The 24,139-nt window shown below is 46.3% G+C and overlaps 1 protein-coding gene across 1 annotated transcript in view; it reads left to right on the top strand.

The window, feature by feature from the left end:
• The window catches only part of lrp4 (low density lipoprotein receptor-related protein 4), a 92,430-nt gene that overhangs the window by 20,680 nt on the left and 47,611 nt on the right, over positions 1-24,139 (top strand). Inside the window, exon 2 of the mRNA XM_079997414.1 lies at positions 21,492-21,638. Within this exon, the coding sequence (XP_079853540.1) occupies positions 21,492-21,638 (147 nt within the window). The remainder of the gene's footprint in view (positions 1-21,491; positions 21,639-24,139) is intronic.

Here is a 24,139-nt window from a genome sequence, read left to right as displayed (position 1 = left end):
GCTAGGCCTTGGGTGGGGGGGCTGTAATGGCATAGCCATACGGTCTGTGTGTGTGAGAAGGAGATGGAGATAGAGAGGAAGAAAGGGAGCGAGTAAGGAAAGTAAGGAATAGTAAATATAAAAGCGAAAGCCATGTGTTTGTTTTATTTGAAAAAGACCTTGTCAAGCGGTGGTGGTTCTTTCGGAGGCTGCACCCAACGACTGACAAATACTCTTGGTGTGAAAGTGCTTTGGATTAAAGTGCCCGCTGAGTGCAAGTGTCTTTGCGGGTGCATCTGTCCGTTCCTCCCAGGAAGAGCGAGGGCTTTCTGATGGTTCCGAGCTCCAGCGCTGAGGACGGCCTGGACGGAGCGGAGCTGGAGCTCCCTCCCTTGTTCGACAGAGTCGAACCTCCCTTCCAATCACCTGGGCATCAGTGCCCATGTTCATGGCACCGTTGCAGCTGAATATTTTAGCTATTTTTGTTGTTGTTTAGCCTGTCAAGGAGGTGATGTGTATTGAGGTCATTCAAAGGGTGTGGGTGTGGGGGTGGGGGTGTCGTAGCCTGAAATTCTTTTCCATATCACCCTTTGTGTAGAAGTACACAAAGCTTCTACTAAAATAAAAGTACAAATTCCCTGAGCAGTTTACTAGATCCAGTCATGGATAAAAACCTAATAAATAAATAATAAAATAACGCAACGGTGTTTGAAATGTAGTAGAGTAAAAAGTAGAGGGATTTCCTTCAAACAAAATAAGCAAAAAAGCAAAATTTGCAAAATTAAAACGAAAAGTACTTTAACTTGAAAGATACTTCAAAAATATACTTAAAGGAGAAGTACTTTGTTGCTGTACTTTTGTTGGCACTTTCCTGTGACTGCTGTATTTGTCATTAATCCAAGTCACCGTGGAAACGCTGTACATCAAATTTCCTTATGTCGTCAAATTTGTCCGAGGGAGGCATTAAACTGCCAAGTAAAAACCACAGTGAGCGAGTGCTTAGATTTTCATCCTAAAGCTTTTTTTCCTCCCAGTGGCGGCTGCTAACATTATGCTTCTGTTCAACAGATGAGGGCTGTGTGTCGCAGGGGTTCGAGTGATGGGGGAGGGGAAGGGGGGGTGAATAGGGGCCTTGGGGTGGGTGGGGGTGGGTCCCTGTAATGAGCTTCATGCACCTCTCATTTCACCGGCCGGTGCACTTTTTAAAAAACAATCCTCTCCACCGCCAGTGTTTCACAAGACCTCCGAGACCTCTCTCCATTCTAAGGAGACAATGATTTACTAAAAAGCCCTTTAATCATTACAAGTTTCCTTCTCTGCCTGCCCGTCTGTCTGGGTTTAGGAGGTAATGATGTGTTGCTGTGATTCATCCTGAGCAAAGCGAAGGAAGAAGCATTTCACCTCACACTCAGTGCAGATTTGATGAAGGCCTAAAAATGACGCCAACCACAGAATTTAAAAATTGTTTGATGAATCACTCTCCCTCTGAAGTTTGTTCCCTCCCCAAAGCACATTGGTGTGTGTGTGTGTCTGTGTGTGTGTGTGTGTGTGTGTCCGCATGTTGTGTGTGTGTTCGTGCGTGCGCGCGCATGTGGTGTGTGCGCATGCATGTGTGCACACTCGTGTCGCGGCAGGTCACTGTGTGTGCAACAATAAAACACCAATGAAGGAAAATAAAAAAAATGTGGCGCTCAAGCCGACATCCCACTCAAGCAAGTCCCTCTCTGTTCTGTACGGAAGCCATCCAAAAATAATCCTGAAAGACCTTTTTGGCAGGGCGTCCTGCTTTGAAAGCCAGGGTTCATTTTTTATTATTTGCCTCCCTTGCTCTGGCTGCTCTTCCTTCTCGCGCTCGATGATGCCGTTGTACTTTTTTGATGATTTTTGGGGTTTAAGTGGTGCTTGTGATGTTGGGAAAAGGAAGATCTGATCGTCCTTTCATCAAAGTCTGGAATATTCGGTCAGTTGATGCTGTTTAACCCAGCGTTTCCATGGGTGCCACTCCCCGTGTCCTGGAAGATTCCAATTTCCCGGACAAATGGGAGAGATTCCGGTCAAATATTATCTGTGTTTATTGAGCTTAAAAACAATTGATAAGCAGATTTTAAATATATGATATATATATTAAGTATATATACAAAATACAAAGTAAATATAGCAAGTGGGTCTGAATAAATAAAGTTTGTGGTGTTGTCCGTCTTCCTCGGGACGTGTTGTCGACATACCTTTTGCTTCTCCTCAGAGTTGTGGATGCTGAGCTCTGTGTGTCTGTGTTTACAAGTGCAACGTGTCCACGAGGGAGGGGGCGGTCCTTATTTCTATATTGACCAAAGTGATTGGTTAGAGGTGAAAGGTCAGCTTTACATGGTCCAAACTGATTGGCTTTCTGAGTCTGTTTTATTTCAACATCGAGGAAAAAAAATGGATATTATTATCGTTATTGTTTTATTGCCCAGCACTCTTTTGGCCGGACTAATTTAAACATGTCGGAGTTCAACCGGCAATTACCAGATAACGGAAACTGTGGTTTAACTGCAAGGCATCGTTCCCTACCTGTGTGCCATCATACTTTTAAATACACTCGTGCCCAGGTTTCAATGAACACCGTATGATATTCCAATGGACTACTGTTTTCAACAACACCTCTATCCTTTTTATTCTTCCAAGTAGCATCAACATATTTATTTTTTGAGTTGTTTTCCACCCACAAGGAGCTCGACTGCAGTTTTTGAGTTTTCCGTCCGAGTGGTTTGGTCGCTCTGTGGCTTCGTTGCTCTGTGGCAGCCAGAGAAGATGCGCCCGCCCCACACCTCCATACTCTCTCTCTCTCTCTCTCTCTCTCTCTCCAGCCTTGTTCTTGCCCTTATTCTTTCTCTCTCATCGCCTCCACCCTGGCTTCCTGTCTCTCCGCTGTTTGAAGGTAGAAGGCGTTTGTAGACCGCACTGAACGCTGGGGGAACGCCGCTGATCTCTGTGTGGGAGATGTTTAGACGGCGGTATTAAAAGATGGTGAAGGGTGGAGGATTTTAAATGATCCGCTTTTGCTGCCTTTTTTAAGGTAGACAAATTATAAAGTCTACCTCCCTATTTTCCAACTTGTGGCATATTAATTAATGGCCTACAGTTTGCATCCTAAAGGTACAATCACACCGGCTGGTGCACATGCGCCGCAGAGCGACAGGCTGCAATGCATATCAAACGGAGCTCGGCCTCATCCGGGTGCTGGGGAGGGAGCGACGGCCGGCGACGAGCTCAAGGGTTCACAGCGAAAATAAAAATTTAGTAGATTTTGAATTTATGCAAATTAGCAGCAACGAGCGACAGCCAAAAGGTACGCTCTCAATGGCGCTGATCCTTGGAGAACAGACTCCCCGACCACTGTGTAATTGTTCATGATTAGGCAATTTTTTTTAAAATGAAAAACGTCCCTTAAACTGACATGCCATTTTATGTTTCTCCAACGAGGACAATTCTTTATTTTAAGAGACGGATGGCAAGACTAATTATGACGTTTTTGGGTAGGTCATTTATTTTGCTAAGTAAACAGCTATGCCTTTTTAATAAAAAATAAGTACACACGACATCTATTTATATACTGGATATTAAATATGGAAAAGGAGAGAGGTTTGAAATGTTTGGCGCACCTACAATAGCCAGTCGATTTTGAGCCGACAAGCCCACAAACGCCAGGGGCACAGAGACCAGCTGATGAGACGAGAGCCGCTTGGCTTCACGCTGCAGCCCCGTCGCCGGCGGTGTGACCCGAGCATGAGACTGCCAGGGCTCTGTACAAGTCTCAACAGGCCTCAGACCATATCCAGTTCCAGCACTGTTGTCTATTCTGCTCCTTCAAAAGGAGCCTGAGCCGTGCACAAGGCTTTAGTGTGTGTGTGTGTGTGTGTGTGTGTGTGTGTGGCCCACCATTTTTAATCAGGTGTGGCTGAAATCAGACAAGACTAATCAAAACCTGAAGGCTCACCGTTAAAGGGCTGTCAATCAGCTTCAGGAAAGTGTTGACAATCGTGGGGGGAGAAGACATTTGGGTCAAAAATCAAAAGTTTGGTACGGAGAGGTGGAGGGCTAGAGCACAGGCAGGAGCGTGTAATTGAGGCGTGCGCTTGAAAGCCATTTCCTTGTTCCTAACCATAAAATATGAGTCTGTCATTCCACTGTCTTGGAGGCACGGGGGGTCACTTGGACTCCATTTGTTATTGCAATGTCCAAAACAAATTTGCCCGGATGAATGATGAGATCACGGGCAAAAACACTTAACGCAACAACAAAGACACGGCTGAAGAGTGCCCTTCATTTTCTGTTCTCAACAACACAGGACCGCATGTGATTCTTTGCTCCCCCTCCCCCTTTGGCATCCTCGTTTACCCAATCGTTGGTCATGTAACAAATGTTATCCTGTGTATCTTGTAGGGATGTACCGATTGTGATGCCGAAGTTTGAATAACAAATTGGCTGGTGCCGATACCGATGTTGTCCTTTTTTTAAACTGTTTGTTTATTTTGTTTTTATTTACTCCCCCTTTTGTGCCTGGGAAACAAAGAGATCTTTGAGTGGGCACAAATTCAACCGTACTGTGTGGGCTACCGACACAAATGACAGTTTTCCGAGTTCCTGTAAACGCAGAATCACTTCTCTTGCAACGCAAATTACAGTTTTCCGAGTTCCCGTGAATGCAGCATCACCTCTTGCTTGGAGCGATTATGCTAGAGAGCCACGGCCGCGTCTTCTTACGTAATATCAGAGAACGAGTCCACTAGTTAATCAATCGGACGGATATAAAATGCCAAAATGGGTCGCCAAATAGACTTGGGCAGCCGTTAATATACCTGGGCGGCCCGCCCAGGTAAAGTCAACGTGTAGGGAAACACTGCAACATTTATCCAGCGCAAAATGAATGCGACGCAACAGATAAACATCGGCTGCATTCGGTGAATGTCATCTTATTTGTTGATAAATCGGTGCATCCCTAGTATCTTGATCTCTATATTTCTGGGTGTTTCTCTCAGCATGTGACAGCGGCCAGTTTTATGTTTGGTTTCTTCCACAAATAGCCTGGGCCAAAATCTGCTTATTGAGTTGCGTCAAGACCTTTTCCCTTTGTTTCCTATAATCATGTGAGTCAGAATGCCAATGAGGCTGTGAGAGCCTTTGTGGGAGATGGGCATGATGGATGGCGGCTAGTGACCCGTGAGATGGACTTATGTAACACAAATTCTGTATCTTCTCCTTTCTCACTTGGGCCCTGTCTCTCTCTGATTGAGTTTTAATGGTTGAACACAGGCTAGGGAATTGAATGAGTTTATGAAGGCAGGAAGGGTTTAGCGTCTGAGTTGACTGCAATTTCGGCAAATCAGACTTACATTATTACTGTGCTGTGTTCTGCTGAATACCATAATGACGCTGCAACAAACTTTGGTCCCTTGAGCCTGAAGGGGAGGGGTTTTCAACGCGACCGCAGTCAAACCTGATCGGGGTGCAGATTACCCCGCGAAGGCAGGTGATGCACTGAGTTGAAACTCGCGCACTTGTTAAAGGTTTATTACCTGTAGTCGAGGAAACTGGAACAAAATTATGAAAGGCAGGCGCTCTGCGATGTTTAACTGCCATCCCGAGCTCGACCCGGAGTCCCAGCGCTATGGAGCGTGGGGTTGGCGTGGGTTTGAAGAGGAGCTCAAGTGTATCCATCTCTCCGTTCCTCTCTCTGTTCCATGCGTTGATCCATTATGCACTTTTAATTAACTTTGTTCTGCCCATGATGTGTGACTGTCGGAGCCACGGTGTGTCCATGGAACTGCGTGTTTGTATTTTGGTTATTGTTCAGCAGGTGATGGAGGCGGGCTCCATAGTAACAAAATCAAGCAGAGATGGCCTATAATTCGCTTGAGTGAAGCTGAACCGCTCCATCCCACACGCATGCACACGCAGACATGACGGAGCAGAAGATTTGTGTTTTGATGTGAGTTTCGTGTTTTTAATTTTTCTACTTTACCTGCTTTGGGCACTCCGGGTGCCTCACACACCAAAATCCCGTTGCTTAATTGTTTGGATGGGTTAAATCAGAGGACAAATTCCAGATATATGCTTCATTCTTCTTAAGCTGTAGGCTTCTTATTAAAGGGTCAAGATTGACCCCATTGTATTTATTGAAATGGTGAAAGAAAGAGAACAAAGATTTATTTTTTGTATGTCAATTTAAAATAGTGTCATTAAAAATGCGAAGCTGTCATTTGTCTTAAGCAGCAACAAATGTCTTGGAGCCGGGCTTTCGCCCTGAGGATTTGTTTCAGTGATTGCTGGACTTGCCAAGGTTCTGACTCTGCAGGCACCTGTCATTTCCTGAACACCACCTTTACTTCCTCCGGCCTCGCCCTTTCACTGCCTTTGTCTCATCCCTTCTGCTCGGACGAGACAGTCCAAATCGATCGCAACCCACCGTCATCTCCAAGTGTGACTCATCCTCTTTTGTTTCAATCAATCCATCTTGGCAAGGAAGGGGCCTTTCTTTCTGCTGCGCTCGTGTAGGTGAAGGTCGTCCAGGTATTTGGGCCCAGATGAGGGGACAGCCAATGCTGCTAAGTGAATCCGGTCATTCAAGAGGATTGAGACTATCTCTACTGCATCTCTGGGCTGTCAAGAGGTCTTCGCCGTGGTGGCCCTCTGAGGACCCCCCCCAACCAACACACATACACACTCATACTAACACACACATCCACCCCCAACCCACCGCAACACCCACCATGCCGGTTTTGTAAGCATTTGACAGGTGAAATAGTGTGGGAACTGCTGGGAGCGTTGCTCTTAAAATGCTTTTTTTGTCGTGCTTGTCGGGGATGTGGAGGTGCCTAGTGAATGCTCAATAGCTCTGTAGGAGCTAGCGGTGAATGGTGTAGCACCAGGAGGGGGAAAATAGCTTCCAGCGGGGGCTGCAAAGATTGCCGCCGCCTCTGCTGTTGTTGTTTTCGTCGTTGCTGTTCCTGTTGATGTTGTATTGTTGAGCTCCTCCTATGCTCAGAAAAAAACGTTCGTGTTTTTTTTCATGTCCCTCCACCAGTTGGCAGAGGCCAAGAGAGTTGTGAATTAAAGGATGATCTGTTTTTGTTATAGGCTAAGTTCATCAGGACAAGAATTGCCTGTTTCCTAAGAGCTCCTTGGCTGAGCTCGACTGGAGGGGCGCCATAATAACTGATTAGCCACACGTTCCACTGAAGCTCGCGGCGGTCTCTTAACGTCCACTGGCCCAGCGGATGACACCAGGGTTTTTACCGTAATGGTGTGGAAGTGTGGCGGAAACTGCGCATTGCTGCATTCCTAGTATTCCTAGTAAAAGGGAAACTAGTTTAGAAAACGGGACACTAGCTGGACCTTCAGTTGGCTTGTGAATTGGGGATGGGGTGATAGGACTGTGGCTGGGTTAAAGCATAGAAATGGAGAAGGGGCCGGGCGGTCACCCACATTTTGATGATTGGTGTAATAGACGGGGTCAGACAGGGTCCTGAGAACCCAGAAAAATGCGAGGCTGCCGCTCAACATCTCCCTCATTCAGAGCACCAGTCTTCCATCTACCAAACTACTGCGGACAGGGGACCAGGGAAAGATGGTGCCCTAAGGTCAGAGGAGAGTAACGGATAAGCAGATGAGAGGATGTTTGCTCTGGTATAAATTAGTGACGATGGGCTGTGGATTGAAAATATGGGAATATTGTGTTTTTGCAAGAGTAGCTTGTGTTTGCTTTCTGTATAGGAGAAAGTGAGCCACAGAATGAAGGAAACGGGGAGAGAGGGAGAGACGGGGATTGTTGAGAGCCAGCGCCTGGCGAGGGCCATTGTTCATCCTTCCCTTTAGAGCTGAAGGAGACAGGAGAGTTTCACACGCCACTCGCAGGCGTCATGCTGGGCAGCCCTGGAAGGGGGCTATTGCAGCCGGTAAAGAAGGGACCGACCGTAGGGATAAATTACTCTGAATGGAAGGCTCTGTGCTTCTCTGTTTTCCCTCTTCTCTCAAAGGAGCCCGAGAGGGGAAAGAATTCAACCCCGACCGCAGGTTGTCCGCTTTGCTTCTGCAATGGTACTGCCTTCCAAGTCACCAATTTAACACCCACCCACCAAGCACCTCCGAACCCACTCCTCCTCTTTTGGAATGCTCTGGATTTTTGGTTGTCTTGTGTGTGCATCGTGGAATGTATCAACGCACCTTGTGAGGATTTCGATATATTTAAAGGAAGGCAGGGCACAAAACCTGAACCGTCGGCTCAATCGCAGATTTGCCTTTTGCAAACATTCTCGATTTACTTGTCAGCTAACAAGATCAGATTCACCGCGACTGAAGTGTTTAAAAGGGAAAAGGAACATTAAAAACACAAATGGTAACAATAAAGTAATGAAAAATAAAATTGTAGTAATAAAATAAAGGTTTTTATAGCATCAATATAATGCATAAACCTTTCAAATGCTAAGCAGTAGACAGGACGGCATTACTGTCTGTAAACGTAAAAGCTGTATACCATGAATACTGAGGCGAAACTATACAGCTAAAGGAGCCATTTGTGGTATAGAATCCCCCTTGGAGAGGGTCGGCGAGGTGGATTGCACAGCTAATTGGTTCCTTATTGTGAGCAACGCGGTGGAAATTCATGAGAATATATGCTAGGATGACAAGTGGTGTCTTTGTGAGTGCTGTCCTGTTGACAATTTGATTTTTCTGGCCAGGCTGGCTGGCAATCAGAAACAGACAAGTCTTTGGCATGCAAAGTATTCACATTGTGTGTGTGTGTGTGTGTGTGTGTGTGTGTGTGTGTGTGTGTGTGTGTGTGTGTGTGTGTGTGTGTGTGTGTGTGTGTGTGTGTGTGTGTGTGTGTGTGTGTGTGTGTGTGTGTGTGTGTGTGTGAAGCCCCCGCTCTTTTCCAATGACAAACAGCTCATTTTAGTGGCCAATGGTGGACTAATGTAGAAATCAGAGGGGTCAAAATCCTCCAATTGGCAGACACTGTTTTATTCCACTAAATCTCCATCATCACGGGGGGCCATTGCCAACATTAGGGAGGTTTGGAGCCTGAGGCTACACGCTTGTGCTGTGTCAGTCATGACTAAATGCTGGATATTAAATATCTGAACCTCCGTGGCTGTTGTCCTCGTCCAGGAATAGTTTTTGGCCCATAAAGTGAGTCACAGCTCAGTTGGATGCAATAATCTCCTCTTATTACACCTTTCCTCTAGCTCCAAGCTCACGTTTGCAGACATTGTTCCAATGGAGCTGCTTACACTGGTCTGGCAACCAGCGCTACAATCAGTGCTTCAATGAGGACTGGCCTGAGAATTGTCCGGGTCTCTGCTGCACAGAACCCAACCGCCCTGGCTTGGAAGCTGGTAGTAAACAGATATTTTCATAGACCATCATATTGTTTGGATTAGATTGAGTTTTGTGTGTTTTGTGTGGTTCATCATGACAGTCTGACCCTTTAGTAAGTGTTTGATTGTTGTATCAATTAGGATCAGAATCAGCTAAAGGCAGATCGTCAGGCGGGGGTTCAGAAAGCTATGGTTTGGATATTTGGGGCCTGTGTTTGAATCACCCTCTGAACGGGAGCGCCGGATTTTTGTCTTTGCTTTACCACATTTTGCCCCGAATGTCACCTCAAGTTTCATTTGTTCCCCGAGTGGATTTTTATCCTTTCAGCGTGGAGGCATCTGGCTTGAGGCATGGGGAGCGCGGTACCGATATGGATCCGGGGAAAGGCTCTGATCTCTGGGGAGACATTGGTTGCATGGAGGATATAGTCTGGAAGTCTAGCCCATATGGGGGGCTCGTGTAACACTGGCTGAATCCAGTGGGCCCTGTGCTGGACTGGAGCAGAGCCAAATACTAGACACACACACGCACACACACACACACACACACACACACACACACACACACACACACACACACACACGTCATAAAATCTCCACAGCCTTCCTCGTGTGCTGTGGAGTGCTGGAAGCAGTAAAATTGCCCATTCCACTCACACAGTGATTTAGATTCATACAATTGTCCCTCCCCTGGATATCCAATGGGTTACTGCACTTTGTGCTATTTCTCACCCATTCCTGTTGTATCTGCTACTTTCATTTTGTGGGAAGTGACGTCTGCCTGTTTTACAACCCAGAAATATGGTTCCAGTTTACCTCCTCGGACACGATAAAAATATATGGATGTTTGGAATCGAAAAAAGGGCCACTGAGATTGACTTCATCTTGTGACATTTCACTTTGACCATCAAAATTTGGCTCTGGTGAAGAACTTATTCATGTATTTCTTTCCCCCCCTCATGGTTTCCATAAGTGCTGTGTCTAATCAAATTATTTTGAGATTAGACACTTAAATGTGATTAGATCTGAATTGGGCTTGGCTTTTGTTTGGGCAGGTTCCTTTTGGGTGTAGGCCCTGGTTGTTGTTGTTGTGAAGGGGAAAAGGTTCGGCTCGCCAAAAGAGACAATCTGAGGATTACTGGGGGCTTGGACAGCGAGTGCTCACTCAGCACATTGCCCACTAGTCTAGTGTTCACAGTCTGGGGGCACAGCCCAGAGGCCTGCCCTGTTTACACTGCAAGGCCTCGCGGCTCGCGTGCACAACGCAAGCACACACCCACAAACACTTGCATTCTATAGGAATGAACAGAGTCGTGCATTTTTCAGCTGGATACAGCTGCGGCAATCATGCAGTCACTGTATATAGGAAAGAAGGGACACCCGGTTCTCTCAATTACACTTTCATGCCTACTCTCTTTCCCTCTCTTTGTCTCCCTTTCTCGCTCCCTCTCTCTTGTCTCCCGTTCGTTGCTCTTTCATCTCAGTTTTGTGGCATTCCTGGTGCTGCCTCAGCAGCTATTGAATAAATAATACTCTGCCTCTCTGTACCTCTCTCTTAGTCCCCCATGTTCTGTCCGTCTTTTCCTGCCAAGGGTTAGCGTTGTAAAGGTTATTGAATGTACACAGATGTTGACTCGGACAGGTACAGCCCCTTTCTTAAACTTCTACTTAGTTTAACCTTTTTTTTTGATCGCAGTATTTGGCGTCATCAGCCCAACAATGCCGCTTTGTTCAGAAGTAGAGCGTTGGAGACGGAGGCGTGAAAGGGTTGTTTACAGCCAAGAGGTGAAAAAGAGGAACAAACTGAACGCTCGAAAGCTGACAAAGTGGAGGAGGTCTTAATACTCTTAGTTACATAGTTTGGGTCCGCGCCGTGTATTATATTGAGATAATGTCATATAAACTGTCATCTAAAATTAACGACAAAAAAGCATGATCTCCCCTGCAAAACATGTCATTCATGCCACGTGCAATCACAGCACTAAAAGTGACGTGTGTGTGTGTGTGTGTGTGTGTGTGTGTGTGTGTGTGTGTGTGTGTGTGTGTGTGTGTGTGTGTGTTTCTGTTGGCTTTTCCCAGTGGCACATACACAGATAAATAATCAGATACAAATGAAACTTCTGGCAGGTTTGTTTTGACTGTAATACTGTCCCGCACACACACAACCTTCGTGCAAACATATCGAGGCCATAAGCCGCACGGTTGCAGTTTATAGAGGCCAGACGCGTTACAGAGGGCTGACATGTGGCGTTCAATGAAATGTACTATGACAAGCTCTATACTCTGCAAGTTATTTAACCATTCAGAGCTCTCGCAGCGAAGCCCAGGGTAGTAGACTACAGTACAACAGGGTACAGTTTGGCTTTGCACAGTATGGATAAACATGTTATGCATTTTTTTTTTTATGCCTGGAAGGCATGGTTTTGTAAAAGCAGCATCTGACCTTTAACCCAATGTTGTGAATTTTAAAAAGAAAAGGACATGGATTGGATTTGGTATCTCGGTGGAAACTAGTATTTCTGACAATACTCTGACAGCTCAGTACCTCCCATCATTATAGAGTACAACATAACGGCGTGTAGTGCAGTACGGCAAATAAAACTCATCACATTGCAACACACTGCATTCCAGTGCATTAAAGTGTACAACTAGTACTTGTAATATAAATATCCTGTTATGAGACTGGATATTGTGCTGGGATTTTTGTTATAGTCATATCAACATCTCTAAGGCTGCGTTACAGTAATGCACTTGTAATGATGCAATTTTCTAATGATTGTTTTTTTGTGTGAAAATATCTTATAAAAGCACCAATAGTCTTCCCCCAAAATTGTGAATTTGTCAGTATCGCCCAGCCCCGTCTACAACCTCAGAATCAATCCATCCTCTACTCTCATTGCAGCTCTCCCCCTCACACGTTTCATCTCACTTCCTCTCTCATGTTCCATCCCTCTCCTCCTCTCATTCCCTAGCTGATCGCTCACATAGACGCACAAACACACACTATTGAAACCCTGACACACACACATAGATGCACCCACACAGACACCACCTCCTCCACCCACCCTGTGCCAGCCCACATGCCCATCCAGAATCCAGCCACTGATCCCGCGCCAAGACACTGTTATCTTTGAACTCACTTCAGAGGGACTGCTGGCTGACCGCGCACAGCGACGCCCCCTGTGTGTCTATACGTGTGCGTGTGTTTGCGTGCGCTTATTGCACAGTTTCATAACAACGCCATCCTTTCATTTAACTGCACCACTTTGATCTCGCGGGCCCTATTTATAACCCTCCATAGCACGGCCACCAGTTATCATAAGGGATGTAATTACACTGGTGTTTCATCATTAAAACAAAATGTGGAAGACAATATCGTCCTGTATTCTCTTCAAGGTGTGTGTGTGTGTGTGTGTGTGTGTGTGTGTGTGTGTGTGTGTGTGTGTGTGTGTGTGTGTGTGTGTGTGTGTGTGTGTGTGTGTGTGTGTGTGTGTGTGTGTGTGTGTGTGGTTGACATACTTAGCATTGCTGTGCATGGCGGCCATGCAGTGCACATTCTGCCGCGATCTGTCCTCCTGTCTGGGATAATTGGGGCAGTGTCTGCATAGTACAGCATGAAAGGCATACCAACTATACATACACATGTGTAGCGTATTATCAGAGAACGGCACTGAATCACTCCCTTATAAGAAGAGAGTTTTTAATGAAAGTTTGAGATGAGCAGGCGAGAAAAGAACCGTGCTGCTGAACAAATGGGGGGGGGGGGGGTTTGTGTGTGTGTGTGTGTGTGTGTGTGTGTGTGTGTGTGTGTGTGTGTGTGTGTGTGTGTGTGTGTGTGTGTGTGTGTGTGTGTGTGTGTGTGTGTGTGTGTGTGTGTGTGTGTGTGTGTAAGAGAGCTGGGAGGATGAGTTGGTGATGATAGGGCTGTGCATTAAGGTTTGTGGCTGAGGGTTTGAATTTTTTCCTGCTGAAACACGTGTGTGTGTGTGTGTGTGTGTGTGTGTGTGTGTGTGTGTGTGTGTGTGTGTGCGTGTGCGTGCGTGTTACTATACTTGCAAGGGCCGGTCTCCGGATTGGCTGTTCTTTGGTCGTGTGTGTGTGTGTGTGTGAGAGAGCATGGTAAGCTGCCATGTGCGGCTCTCTCTCCCAGCTGGGTCCAACATGTCCCCCTGTGGGTTCTCCGCTGCTCCACATCAGGCTCGCCCCGACCCGCAAGCAGGAAAATAAGTAGGAGGAGGAGACGTGATGGAGTTTCGGGAAAACAAGGGCAGAGCAGAGGACGAAAATCAAGAGCCATCACAGCCTCAACGTGAGGCTCAGAATCGGGGAACCGCCGTGTGTGTGTGTGTGTGTGTGTGTGTGTGTGTGTGTGTGTGTGTGTGTGTGTGTGTGTGTGTGTGTGTGTGTGTGTGTGTGTGTGTGTGTGTGTGTGTGTGTGTGTGTGTGTCCGAAAGAACGAGGTCGGAGAATGATGGAGAAGTGGAACACCAGATGGAGCCGTCACAATTATTACCAAATCACCACATCGCAATTATTGGTGGTAATCGCAATCACTGTGTAAAATTGTTAGATTTAGGGCATATGTAGGGCTGCCCCCTGAACGTCGACAAGTGACATCATCAGTGCAAAACCAGTCAGTCAACTGAGATTTTTTCAAGTCCAGCAGTCTTTTTTAAATTTATTTTTTATTTTTTCCAGAGAGAGAGAGAGTATTATTTCACGTTGGAAACAGGTTATATAGCCTAAATAAATAGAAAATATATTTTTTTAATTTCTCCAATACCGTTAACAGTACCGGTAACACCGGAGCTTATCGATACGACGGTCTTTAATAACTTAGCCCCCGGGCCCTGTTTAATAACGGGCCTCGGTACCCAACGCTAGGCACGAGTGATGGCTTGAGCCACATCCCTCCTTCCTGAAGAGCTCCAGCCCGGTGCTGTTGACGGTGCCATCACGCCTCTCCCTTCTCTGCGATGCTTCCATTTTGAAACGACCCGCACCAGTCGTCAAGCCAATCTGCAGTGTGATAGAATAGAATAGTGAACGACTGAGGAGTTTATTACATCTACATTAGCCATGTATTTATGGATATTTGATATTTTTTATTTATAAGCAAAGACTTTGTAGCGCAATCGTTAAAAACATCATGATTCTTTCATGGCATTCTTGCAACAACACATCGGTATTTTTTAGACTTGGTATTGCAAATGCTTCAGACTGTACCACATCAAGAGGAATCGTATCCTCTCATGCTGAGTTTCCTTCTCGTGTAGATGGCGGAGAGCAATTCAATCATTTCTGTTTGACGTTCACATTGGAGAACTTTGAAAACATTCAATATAGAATTATTAGAAGGACTTGGCCCTTCCTTTCATTGGTTTGGAAATTGACTATTCGGTGTCAACTGGAGATGAACTAATAACCATAATGTAAATGGAATGTAGTTAGAAACTGTAGAGTTTGAGCCGCTTGAATTTCTCATGAAGCAGCGTCTGTACCTTACCCACTGCTGACGCTGCGATGCTGCGTTGTTGAATGCAGTGGGATAGAGGGTCGAGTCTGAGAAGGAAACAAAACACTTGACGTGCTGGGACACAGCTGTCGTTCTGGCGTGATGCTTTTTAGCATTCCGCATCGGGGGCGGAAGGAGAGAGAATGAGGCAGCGGTCACAAAAGGCTCGACTCAGACTCGCATTATCAGGTGGCTCCGACGCCCTGTTCCCGCTTAGCACCTTTTTATAGTGGGAAGACACAGACACACACACCCACACACACACATACACACACACACACACAGAAACCGCTCCGACCCTCCAGGTAGTCTCCGGGGAGGTCTAACGCCCAATTAACTGGCAGCCTTTTGACATCTTTCAAAGCGCCGGCCACCCGCTCGCTGCGGGTCGTGGTGTCATTGTGTGCGTTGGCCTCGCTACAATCCCCTCTGGTCCTTCCGCTGCCGCCACTCACCAGCAGCCGACGCTCAAACGGGAAGAAGCGTCTAAATGCCACCTGGTAGATGTGAGGTCACCTTGGCGGGGTCCGGCCTGGCTCGGCGGGTGAGACCGGAGTGGTCCTGCGGCGGCTCGCTGCTGTAGGTGGGTTTGGGGTTTGAGGTGTGGTGGTCTGAGGGATCGCTCCTTTGTTTGTTTTCTTTCAGAGGACCACCTGTCTTGTTCTGCAGCTCTGAGGTGTTTGCACTCATGACCCCCCATGGGCACAGACGCAGGAACCAACAGGGAACATCTTATTTGGTGGTCCCCTCCTCTTTTTGCCCTACACATACACACGCACGCACGCTCTCACACCCACAACCACATACACATGCACGTCAGCAACACATGCGCAGACTTGTGCCATCGATGGGTGAAATATGCAGCAGGGGAAGAAGTACTCTGACCTTTTACTTAAGTAAAAAAAAAAAAAAAAAACTGATACAAATTTCTCTTTCAAAAGTGAAAGTACCACATTGACATTTCTGCTTTTGTAAAAATATAAGTATTTGAGCTTATAATATTAGGAGCATTCATGCATATCCTAATTGCAATTTACAAAGAAGTAGTATAGGTATATTTACAAATACAAATCCGTAAAGTAAAGAAACGTAGTAGAGTATAGGCAGTATGAGATGTAAGGCCGAGATGTTTGGGGCTGGATCTCTGCGGCCCGCCCTCCCAGGTGATGATTGTGTGTCTGAACGCTCCAGTTCTCTTGGCATGGTCATGGTGGTGCGTCTGAAAGGCCCCGGGCCTCCACGCCTCTCTGCCGCTGCCCGCGCTTTGTACGACCTGCATCTCCAGCGGATGATAAGCACCTGGACGGGCGAGGAGATCTTGCCTCATGAATGTGTTGTGAAGTTGTGTGAGGGCTCTCTGTGTTGTTTGTTGGCGTGGTAGATTTGATCATCTGGAGGGAACAAGTGCAGTCATTTGGTGACTCTGCACTCCGTGTTGAAGCCGGCGCTACATACCTTGACAACAGGGCCGGGCCTTATCGATATAATATTGATTATAATATCTATATCACGATACCAGACACAATATCCACTGGAATTTTGATTGTTGTCATGCTGCGATATACTGTAGTTCAATGTTGTGCTTTACTGGTCTGCAGTGGTCTGAACTTCGCAGACTCTTGAAGCTGTTCGAAGCACTACTTGTCATCCTGAAAATGTCATGAATATCTCAATATCAAGGTAAAAAAATATTTGGGTTTTAGAATTTGTCAGGATCGCCCAGCCCTACCTTTACCATAGGGTGTGTGTGTGTGTGTGTGTGTGTGTGTGTGTGTGTGTGTGTGTGTGTGTGTGTGTGTGTGTGTGTGTGTGTGTGTGTGTGTGTGTGTGTGTGTGTGTGTGTGTGTGTGTGTGTACGCCCATATCTGTACTCACAGCTCTATACATCTGTCCCTCTCTGCTTATGTAGAATGCGTTCACATTTGTACATTCCGATTTCCGCTTTCCGCGTGTGTGTGCGCGTGTGAGTGTTTGTCCGTCCTCAGAGCAAGTGGCCTGTGCTTTTTAAAGCATGTCTAACAAATGTAGCCTCTCTGATGTGGCTTCCTATGACATGGCTGCTGCTCCAGCTCCCCGACTGTGTTCTAATTTAGCCCAGTGCAAACCCACAGCCAGAAATGTGAGCGGACACACACACACACACACACACACACACACACACACACACACACACACACACACACACACACACAACCACACACACACACAAATGCTCAAACACATGCTCATACATGTATCCACGCACAGCTGACCAAGGCACATGCACACAAGCGGTTGAAAACAACACTTATAGATGAAGGAAATTGAGAGGAATTAAAAACACATTCCCGTTCGACTGAAAATCCATTGTTTACAGAGCGCGTTTCAGTCTCCGGCTGGCCTATGAGGGTCCATTATGTCCATTGAAATATGTTTGGAAGGTATTTACACCCCTGGGGGGTCGGGGGTGGGGGGGGGGGTGGAGCTAAACCTCAGGGGTCTTGACACCCAAAATAGACCAAAGGGGAAATACTGAGTAAAAACAAGAAAAAGAGAGAATGAGCAAGATGAGGCCATTTCCGCCCCATGAGAAGAGCATTGTGGAAGAAGAGAGAGGGGAGGAGAGAGGAAAGTGCAGGAGGAGGAGAAGAAGAGACAGGGGAGGCCGCTGAGGGGAAGTGTGAACAGAGGATGGTGGAAAGAGAAGAATGAGGGGAGAGAGATAGAGGGAGGGAGAGAGGGAACGAGGGGAAATGAAAAGAAAGAGGCCATTAATTTAGTGCTGTGGGAGGGATCTCAAGGTTACTGGTCTTTCTTTGCCAGGCCCTCCTAGGTTGACTGACGCCTTTGTGAGGAGGCCAGCAACCACATAACCACACGCTCATGCGCGCACACACACACACACACACACACACACACACACACACACACACACACACACACACACACACACACACGTTCTAAGAAACTCGTTTTTTTTTGTTTTTTTCTTTTTTCTACAAGCCACTATCTCTCTCTCTCTCTCTCTCTCTCTCTCTCTCTCTCTCTCTCTCTCTCTCTCTCTCTCTCTCTCTCTCTCTCTCTCTCTCTCTCTCTCTCTCTCTCTCTCTCTCTCTCTCTCTCTCTCTCTCTCTCTCTCTCTCTCTCTCTCTCTCTCTCTCTCTCTCTCTCTCTCTCTCTCTCTCTCTCTCTCTCTCTCTCTCTCTCTCTCTCTCTCTCTCTCTCTCTCTCTCACACACACGCACATGCACACACACACACACACACACACACACCTACTGACACACACAGATGGCCATTAATGAGCGCCACAGTGAGAGCAGCACAGGGGCCTTTATTTATTTCCCATAATGGACCTGATGATTTACTGTGATGTGCACATAGACGCGATGGTGGCGCTGATCTGTGAGCGTCCCGCCTACACAAGCAGGTAGAGACCCCTCGGCCTCGCCTCGCCTCCCTGCGCTGCTTCCTGTTCCACGGTCCAGACAGGGCCCAAACGGGACACTCAACACTTAACGGGACACCCTTCTCATATAGAAGAAAGGTCATGCAAATGCAGCTCACTTTTTTTTATCTTAACTCTACCCTAACCATACGTGTGTGTTATGACTTGGAATTGACCTTCTGCAGTGAGCCACCAGGTTATCCATTGGTTCGGAATCTTGATTCATTATGAATGGCTTGACAGTGAAAAGGTTGCTTCCCACTTCTTTTAACCTGATTCTCAGAGTCCTGAAAAGGTTCACTGAGAATCGTCAGTGCAGCAAGGTTCTCAGTCTGAGACGTTTTGGTTGCTTTTACCAGAAAGAAACCCGAAAAAATATTCAAACAATATTTTGGAGGTCATGACAGTGATGATACAATTCGGAATGTTGTTGTTTTTTTTTTCTCTGTGCCTATTATGGTCCTTTTTATACGTATTCATATAGGTCTCTGAGGTCCCAAAAATGTGTTTATTGATGTTTTTTGCCGAAAATGCCACTCAGATTACGCATTTCAGCCATTGTGACATTCTTCTTAACCCGGACTGTTCCAACACAGGCTGTTTCAGTGTGTGTAGCTTTAAATTCAAATGAGCAGCCAGGCCCCTAGTTCTGAGCCAATGGGGTTTGAGCTTTACTATGGGCTCCGTTTTATTTACTCTGTAAACTTTCACTGATTTCACCTTATCAGAACAGTGAAATCTGTTTCTGAACAAATTTCAGGTGAGAAATAAGCAATCCAGTTGCTGAATCTTCACTCATATTAAATCTACAAGGCCTCATTTTTTATTTTTTTATATATATTTTATGTTTTTAACCTGCAACCTATTTGTATGCCATTGCATCCTGGACAGAGTTAGTCTGCAAGTGAAGTTCAACTTCTCAACCTGCAATGCAACTCTTTATTTTTTTCTTTAATCATCAATAACTGCTGCAATAACTCTGTCCTGTGGACGACCTGTAGGATGACCAGAGCACAGTTTTTTTGTTACACAGAACCACCACCAATCCCCCTTTTTGGAGAACCATCTTACCATGTTTTGGTCTTTAAACAACTAATCATCATTACTAATCCAAGAGGGGGAGAATCACCACGGGTGAGACAAATAAACATGAACCAACATGTTCATGGAAAAACATAAACATAGAAACATCAGACAACAAAAAAAAAACAGAGTCAAGTCCAGGAAAAGTGGACCAGCAATTGGTCACGTGGCCTCTTCCTGTCATAGTTATGGAAGTAAATGAGGGAGGAAAGGAGAGGAATGCAACCAGGAGGGTGCTGGGGTGTGTTCAAAGCAGGTGTGTGTGTGTGTGTGTGTGTGTGTGTGTGTGTGTGTGTGTGTGTGTGCGTGTGCGTGTGTGCACGTGTGCGTTCACATTTAAAAGTTTGTTTTGGCTGTGGTTGCCGTGCTCCAGGCTGGTGGTAGACGCAGACACCGCACCGCGATACAACGGGACTCTGGCATGCAGGGATCAGATGGAGCAGATGACCTTTTACGACGTATGACAGCTGCCGTCAGCTCGTGCAGAGAGTAGGGAGAGAATAGAAAACGTTGGAAACAGAGCGTTCAGAGTGTTTTGTTCACAGCGATTACTTTGTCATTCGTTTACCTCATAATTTGACACTTTGGCCACGTTTTATATTAACATCCGACATTATATATATATATATATATATGGCAGAAAATAAGGAAGAGCGTTATAGGTCGCCTTTATAGTGTAAAGCTTTCTTTTATTATTGTAAATAGCGTCATTGGTTAAAATACACATTCATGCACACTCACACTTTTTAGGCCTGTCACTTCTTGCTTAGTTAATACATAGGAGCCAAAACGACTAAAGTGTAAGTACCTCTAACAGCCTTAAGATTTACTGCGCCCTTTTCTCTCTGTCTCTCTCACACACACACACACACACACACACACACACACACACACACACACACACACACACACACACACACACACACACACACACACGTGTTTTCATGGAAGTGCTTAATTCAATGAAGAGGCCCGTTAAAATCAGACACATTCATGGCAGTCCTTGGATCGTACGAGGCAGTGCTTCCACTCTGGGTCAAAGGATGCACATCGTGCGCACACACACACTCACATGACACACTTGCGCTGCACCCGGACACTTTGTGAAGTCTCATTCACACAAAGTGATATCGTTGACGAGTGTATGGAGGAATTATGCTGTAATTTAGAGAGCAGCTCGTTGGGGCGGATGACAGGGACGTTACAGAGCAGAAGGCAGCGATTAAAAGCATCGCTGCTGCTGCTGCTCTACTAATACGTACCTGTGATGCACACTTCCACTGAAAACTGAACTGAACTGAAACTTAGCAGCATCTGTCATCAAGATCTATCTGATGCATTTCTTCCATATTCAGAGTACCGGATACAGTCAGGATGGGTAATGTAGAGCAGTGGTTCCCAACCTTTTTCACATCAAGGATCCTCAGCTTTATACTCATCAGGCCACGGAACCCATTTGATAAGATTCTGGTATTCGAGATATCTGAGAGATTTTTATTGTTGGATATGAGCTTGTGTTTTCATAGTGAAGTTAGTGAGATCACGGTGAAACTGGGATCCAAACTGTGTAAATGAAATAGCAGTGAAGTTGAACTATTAATCATTGTTCTGAGGACCCCCTGGAACCTCTTGGAGGACCCTTGAGGGTCCCCGGACGCCACATTGAGAACCACCATACAAAGTGAATAGAAAGAAAAGTAAAACTGCACTTTTTAACGTCATGAAAGGTGAAGCTGAATTCTTGGCGAGAAACTGCGTAGTTCACTTTTTGGATTCGAAACGGCATAAGGGTCGTCTAACCCTGAACCGGACTCTGACATGTAGGAGTGAAGGGGGACTTTCGCTGGATGTTGAACTTCATGAACGTTTTCTATCAAACTGAGCCGTACAGTTCTCAGTTGTAAATGCCATTCTGACGACGCCTGTTAGTCTGCTGTTTGTGGCTGAAGGCTAAATCAGGCTCTAACCCTGTCTGGAACGGGGAAATTATTATAATGATGATTGATTATGATGAACGGAAGGCATTTCTGCTACTGCCCGTGTCACGATTGTCCCGTGTTGGCTCCATGCCGTCTTCCCGACCTTTAATGACCTTCGGTCCCTCTGTATTCCCTTTCTCCCCGCGTAGGTGTGCGGAGCAGCGCCGAGTGTTCCTGCGGGCGCAACCACTTCACGTGCGCGGTCAGCGCCTTCGGAGAGTGCACCTGCATCCCCGCACAGTGGCAGTGTGACGGAGACAACGACTGCGGAGACCACAGCGACGAGGACGGATGCAGTGAGTCCACCTCCGCCTCTCCCGTCTCTCTTCTGCCTCTTCCTGTCTCTCCCTCCTGCTTCTCTTTTAGTCATCGTGCTTTCCTGGGATAGAGTGTTTTGGGATGGAGTGATGCCACTTTCCCCCTTCCAATTACTTTTATGGAATAGACTTAATCCAGATAGTTGGGGGCCTAAGAATCAGAATATTGACATGTAATAGTTTTGCTCATTTTGAACATACATCTATGTCTGTCAAGGTATGGCTGGGCAATATATTATTTTTGTTGTGATATGAGACTATAGCTAAATTTGTATTTTAAAGTTGCATTACAGTAAAGTAATGCAATTTTCTGAACTTTATAGACTCATAGTTGTATAGATTGCCTCTACCTGCTTGGTCACAATATCTACAATACTAACTGTTTATCATACATCTCAAAAATGAGTACGTAAAAATCTTGTAAAAGCACCGGTAGTCATCCGCAAAATTATCATCAAATTATCGATATGGAGCAATTTGATTATTCACATTCAGATCGGGGTTCAGATAGCGGGTCAGACGCCACCCCCCCCCCCTCCATAATTTGAACCATTCCATCAGATATGGATTTGCTTTTTCCACACTTAATCACCGCGGCACCGTGTCTGCGCTGTGTCCTTTCAGCACCACTGTGCAATTGCGCGTAGCGGAGACGGATGTTGGGAATTCCTTCTTTACTATGTTCTGGGCCCGGCCCATAGCCTACACCAACGTTTATTCAACAATTTAATATTGAAATGATTAAATTAGTTGTTTTAACCTGAAACTGAGTGAAACCCTTTTGCCGAATCAGCAAAGCATTTCTTTGCGTGCATTTTCGAACGTGGGCTAAAATAAATTAATTGTGATGAATCAGATATTGAGTTATAGAAACCCTAAAGAACTGCGTGGTTCCACCCCACACGTGATGGCATTCTGACGCAGCGAGCGTCGTCTGAAATGAAACCCCATTTTGCCACTCGACTCCTGTGTGCGATGTGCCTGCATTACGGGACAGGGCAGTAGGCAGTTGACATCGCGGCCACAAAGAAAAGCTGTGATGATCGGGATTCTTAGAAAGAATTGAGGAGGCGAAACTCCTGCAGTGCACGCCGGCACGTGCACGCACGCGCTCTGTTCCCTCTCCCGTTTAGAAAACAGTACTTTTTGTTTTTTTTGTTTTTTTATTTTGAATGTTTTGAATAGGCTATAAAGTTTTTAGTTGGAACGTAAAACAGTCGGTCGATTAGCCGACACACTTTAACATCCCTAATGGCAACAAGCCAATCATGGAGGGGCTCGCTGGACTCTCAAACGGCCCTTTTGGATCCAGCCAGCACCTCAGGGGGCTCAGGGCTGGAAGCCGTGGAGCAGCGTATCCAGCTGCTGGGCTCCCGGTGCCCGCTGCTATAATGCTTGACTGACTTTTGGCATCGGGCTGCGCCACGCTCCGGAGATGTCTTGGCAGACGGATTTCCACCGGAGTATTTTCCTTGCAGAGCGTGTCCATTGGTCAAGTAGTGAAAAAAAACGAAAAGAACCTCCGCGGCTCGGCCATAACACTTCTCTGCATCAGTGTGGAACGTCAACAGCAGCGATGTCGACTTTTCTTGCTTTCTCCCAGATACAGCAGAGAATCAGATGCCGTTCTTGTGTGTGTGTGTGTGTGTGTGTGTGTGTGTGTGTGTGTGTGTGTGTGTGTGTGTGTGTGTGTGTGTGTGTGTGTGTGTGTGTGTGTGTGTGTGTGTGTGTGTGTGTGTGTGTGTGTGTGTGTGTGTGCGTGTCTATTGTGATATAATCTTCTATCTGTCTTGTGCTGTGACATGGGAGGGGATGCTAAGCGCTATTGATTCCTGACCAATAGAATGTTGAGCGGGTCTGATCGCTGCGTATTGATCCGTGATGCGCTGCCTGTTTGCAGCCGAGCAGGCCCACGGAAGCATTGACAGATTTCGCAGCGTTCAGCCGGACCTTCCCAATCCATTAGGGCCGTCTGATCGATTTGGTTGCTGCTTAACTCTGCGCTCTGCCTGTCCGTCCTCTTGGACTCGGTCCAGTCAATCTCTTAATCACAGAGCTCATATCGGGGAGATTTGCGCCATCTTAAGTGGCCTGCTATTGAGTTGTCTCACTATCACTATCTATCCTGTAATTTGTCCTGACAAAAGCCGTCTCATTATGCTACGAAGGTACAGTGCCTACAGCTGATTCCACCAAGCCACATCAGCTTCTTACCAATGGCCTCATGTCGTGAGCGGGAATTATGAGCGGTGGTTTTTCCGATTTTTTTGGTAATCAGGAGGAAAAGCTCAATTTACCAGTTAATCTTTGTTCCAACCCTCAGATTTGGTCATGATCTTTGGTTTATTGAGGCTGAAAGATCAGGTCCTGAGACAGGCGGCTGAAATGAGGTTCCTCTGCAGGGTTGCCGGGCTCGGCCTTCTTTGCCATCTCGGAGCCGTGGGAAGCTGCCCGACTCCAGTTGCAGTGCCAATGCCTTG

The sequence above is a fragment of the Zeus faber genome (genome assembly GCF_960531495.2).
Source record: "Zeus faber genome assembly, chromosome: 3".
NCBI lineage: Eukaryota > Metazoa > Chordata > Actinopteri > Zeiformes > Zeidae > Zeus > Zeus faber.
The sequence above is the reverse complement of the archived record's forward strand: the minus strand, read 5'-3'. Positions and strand labels throughout refer to the sequence as shown.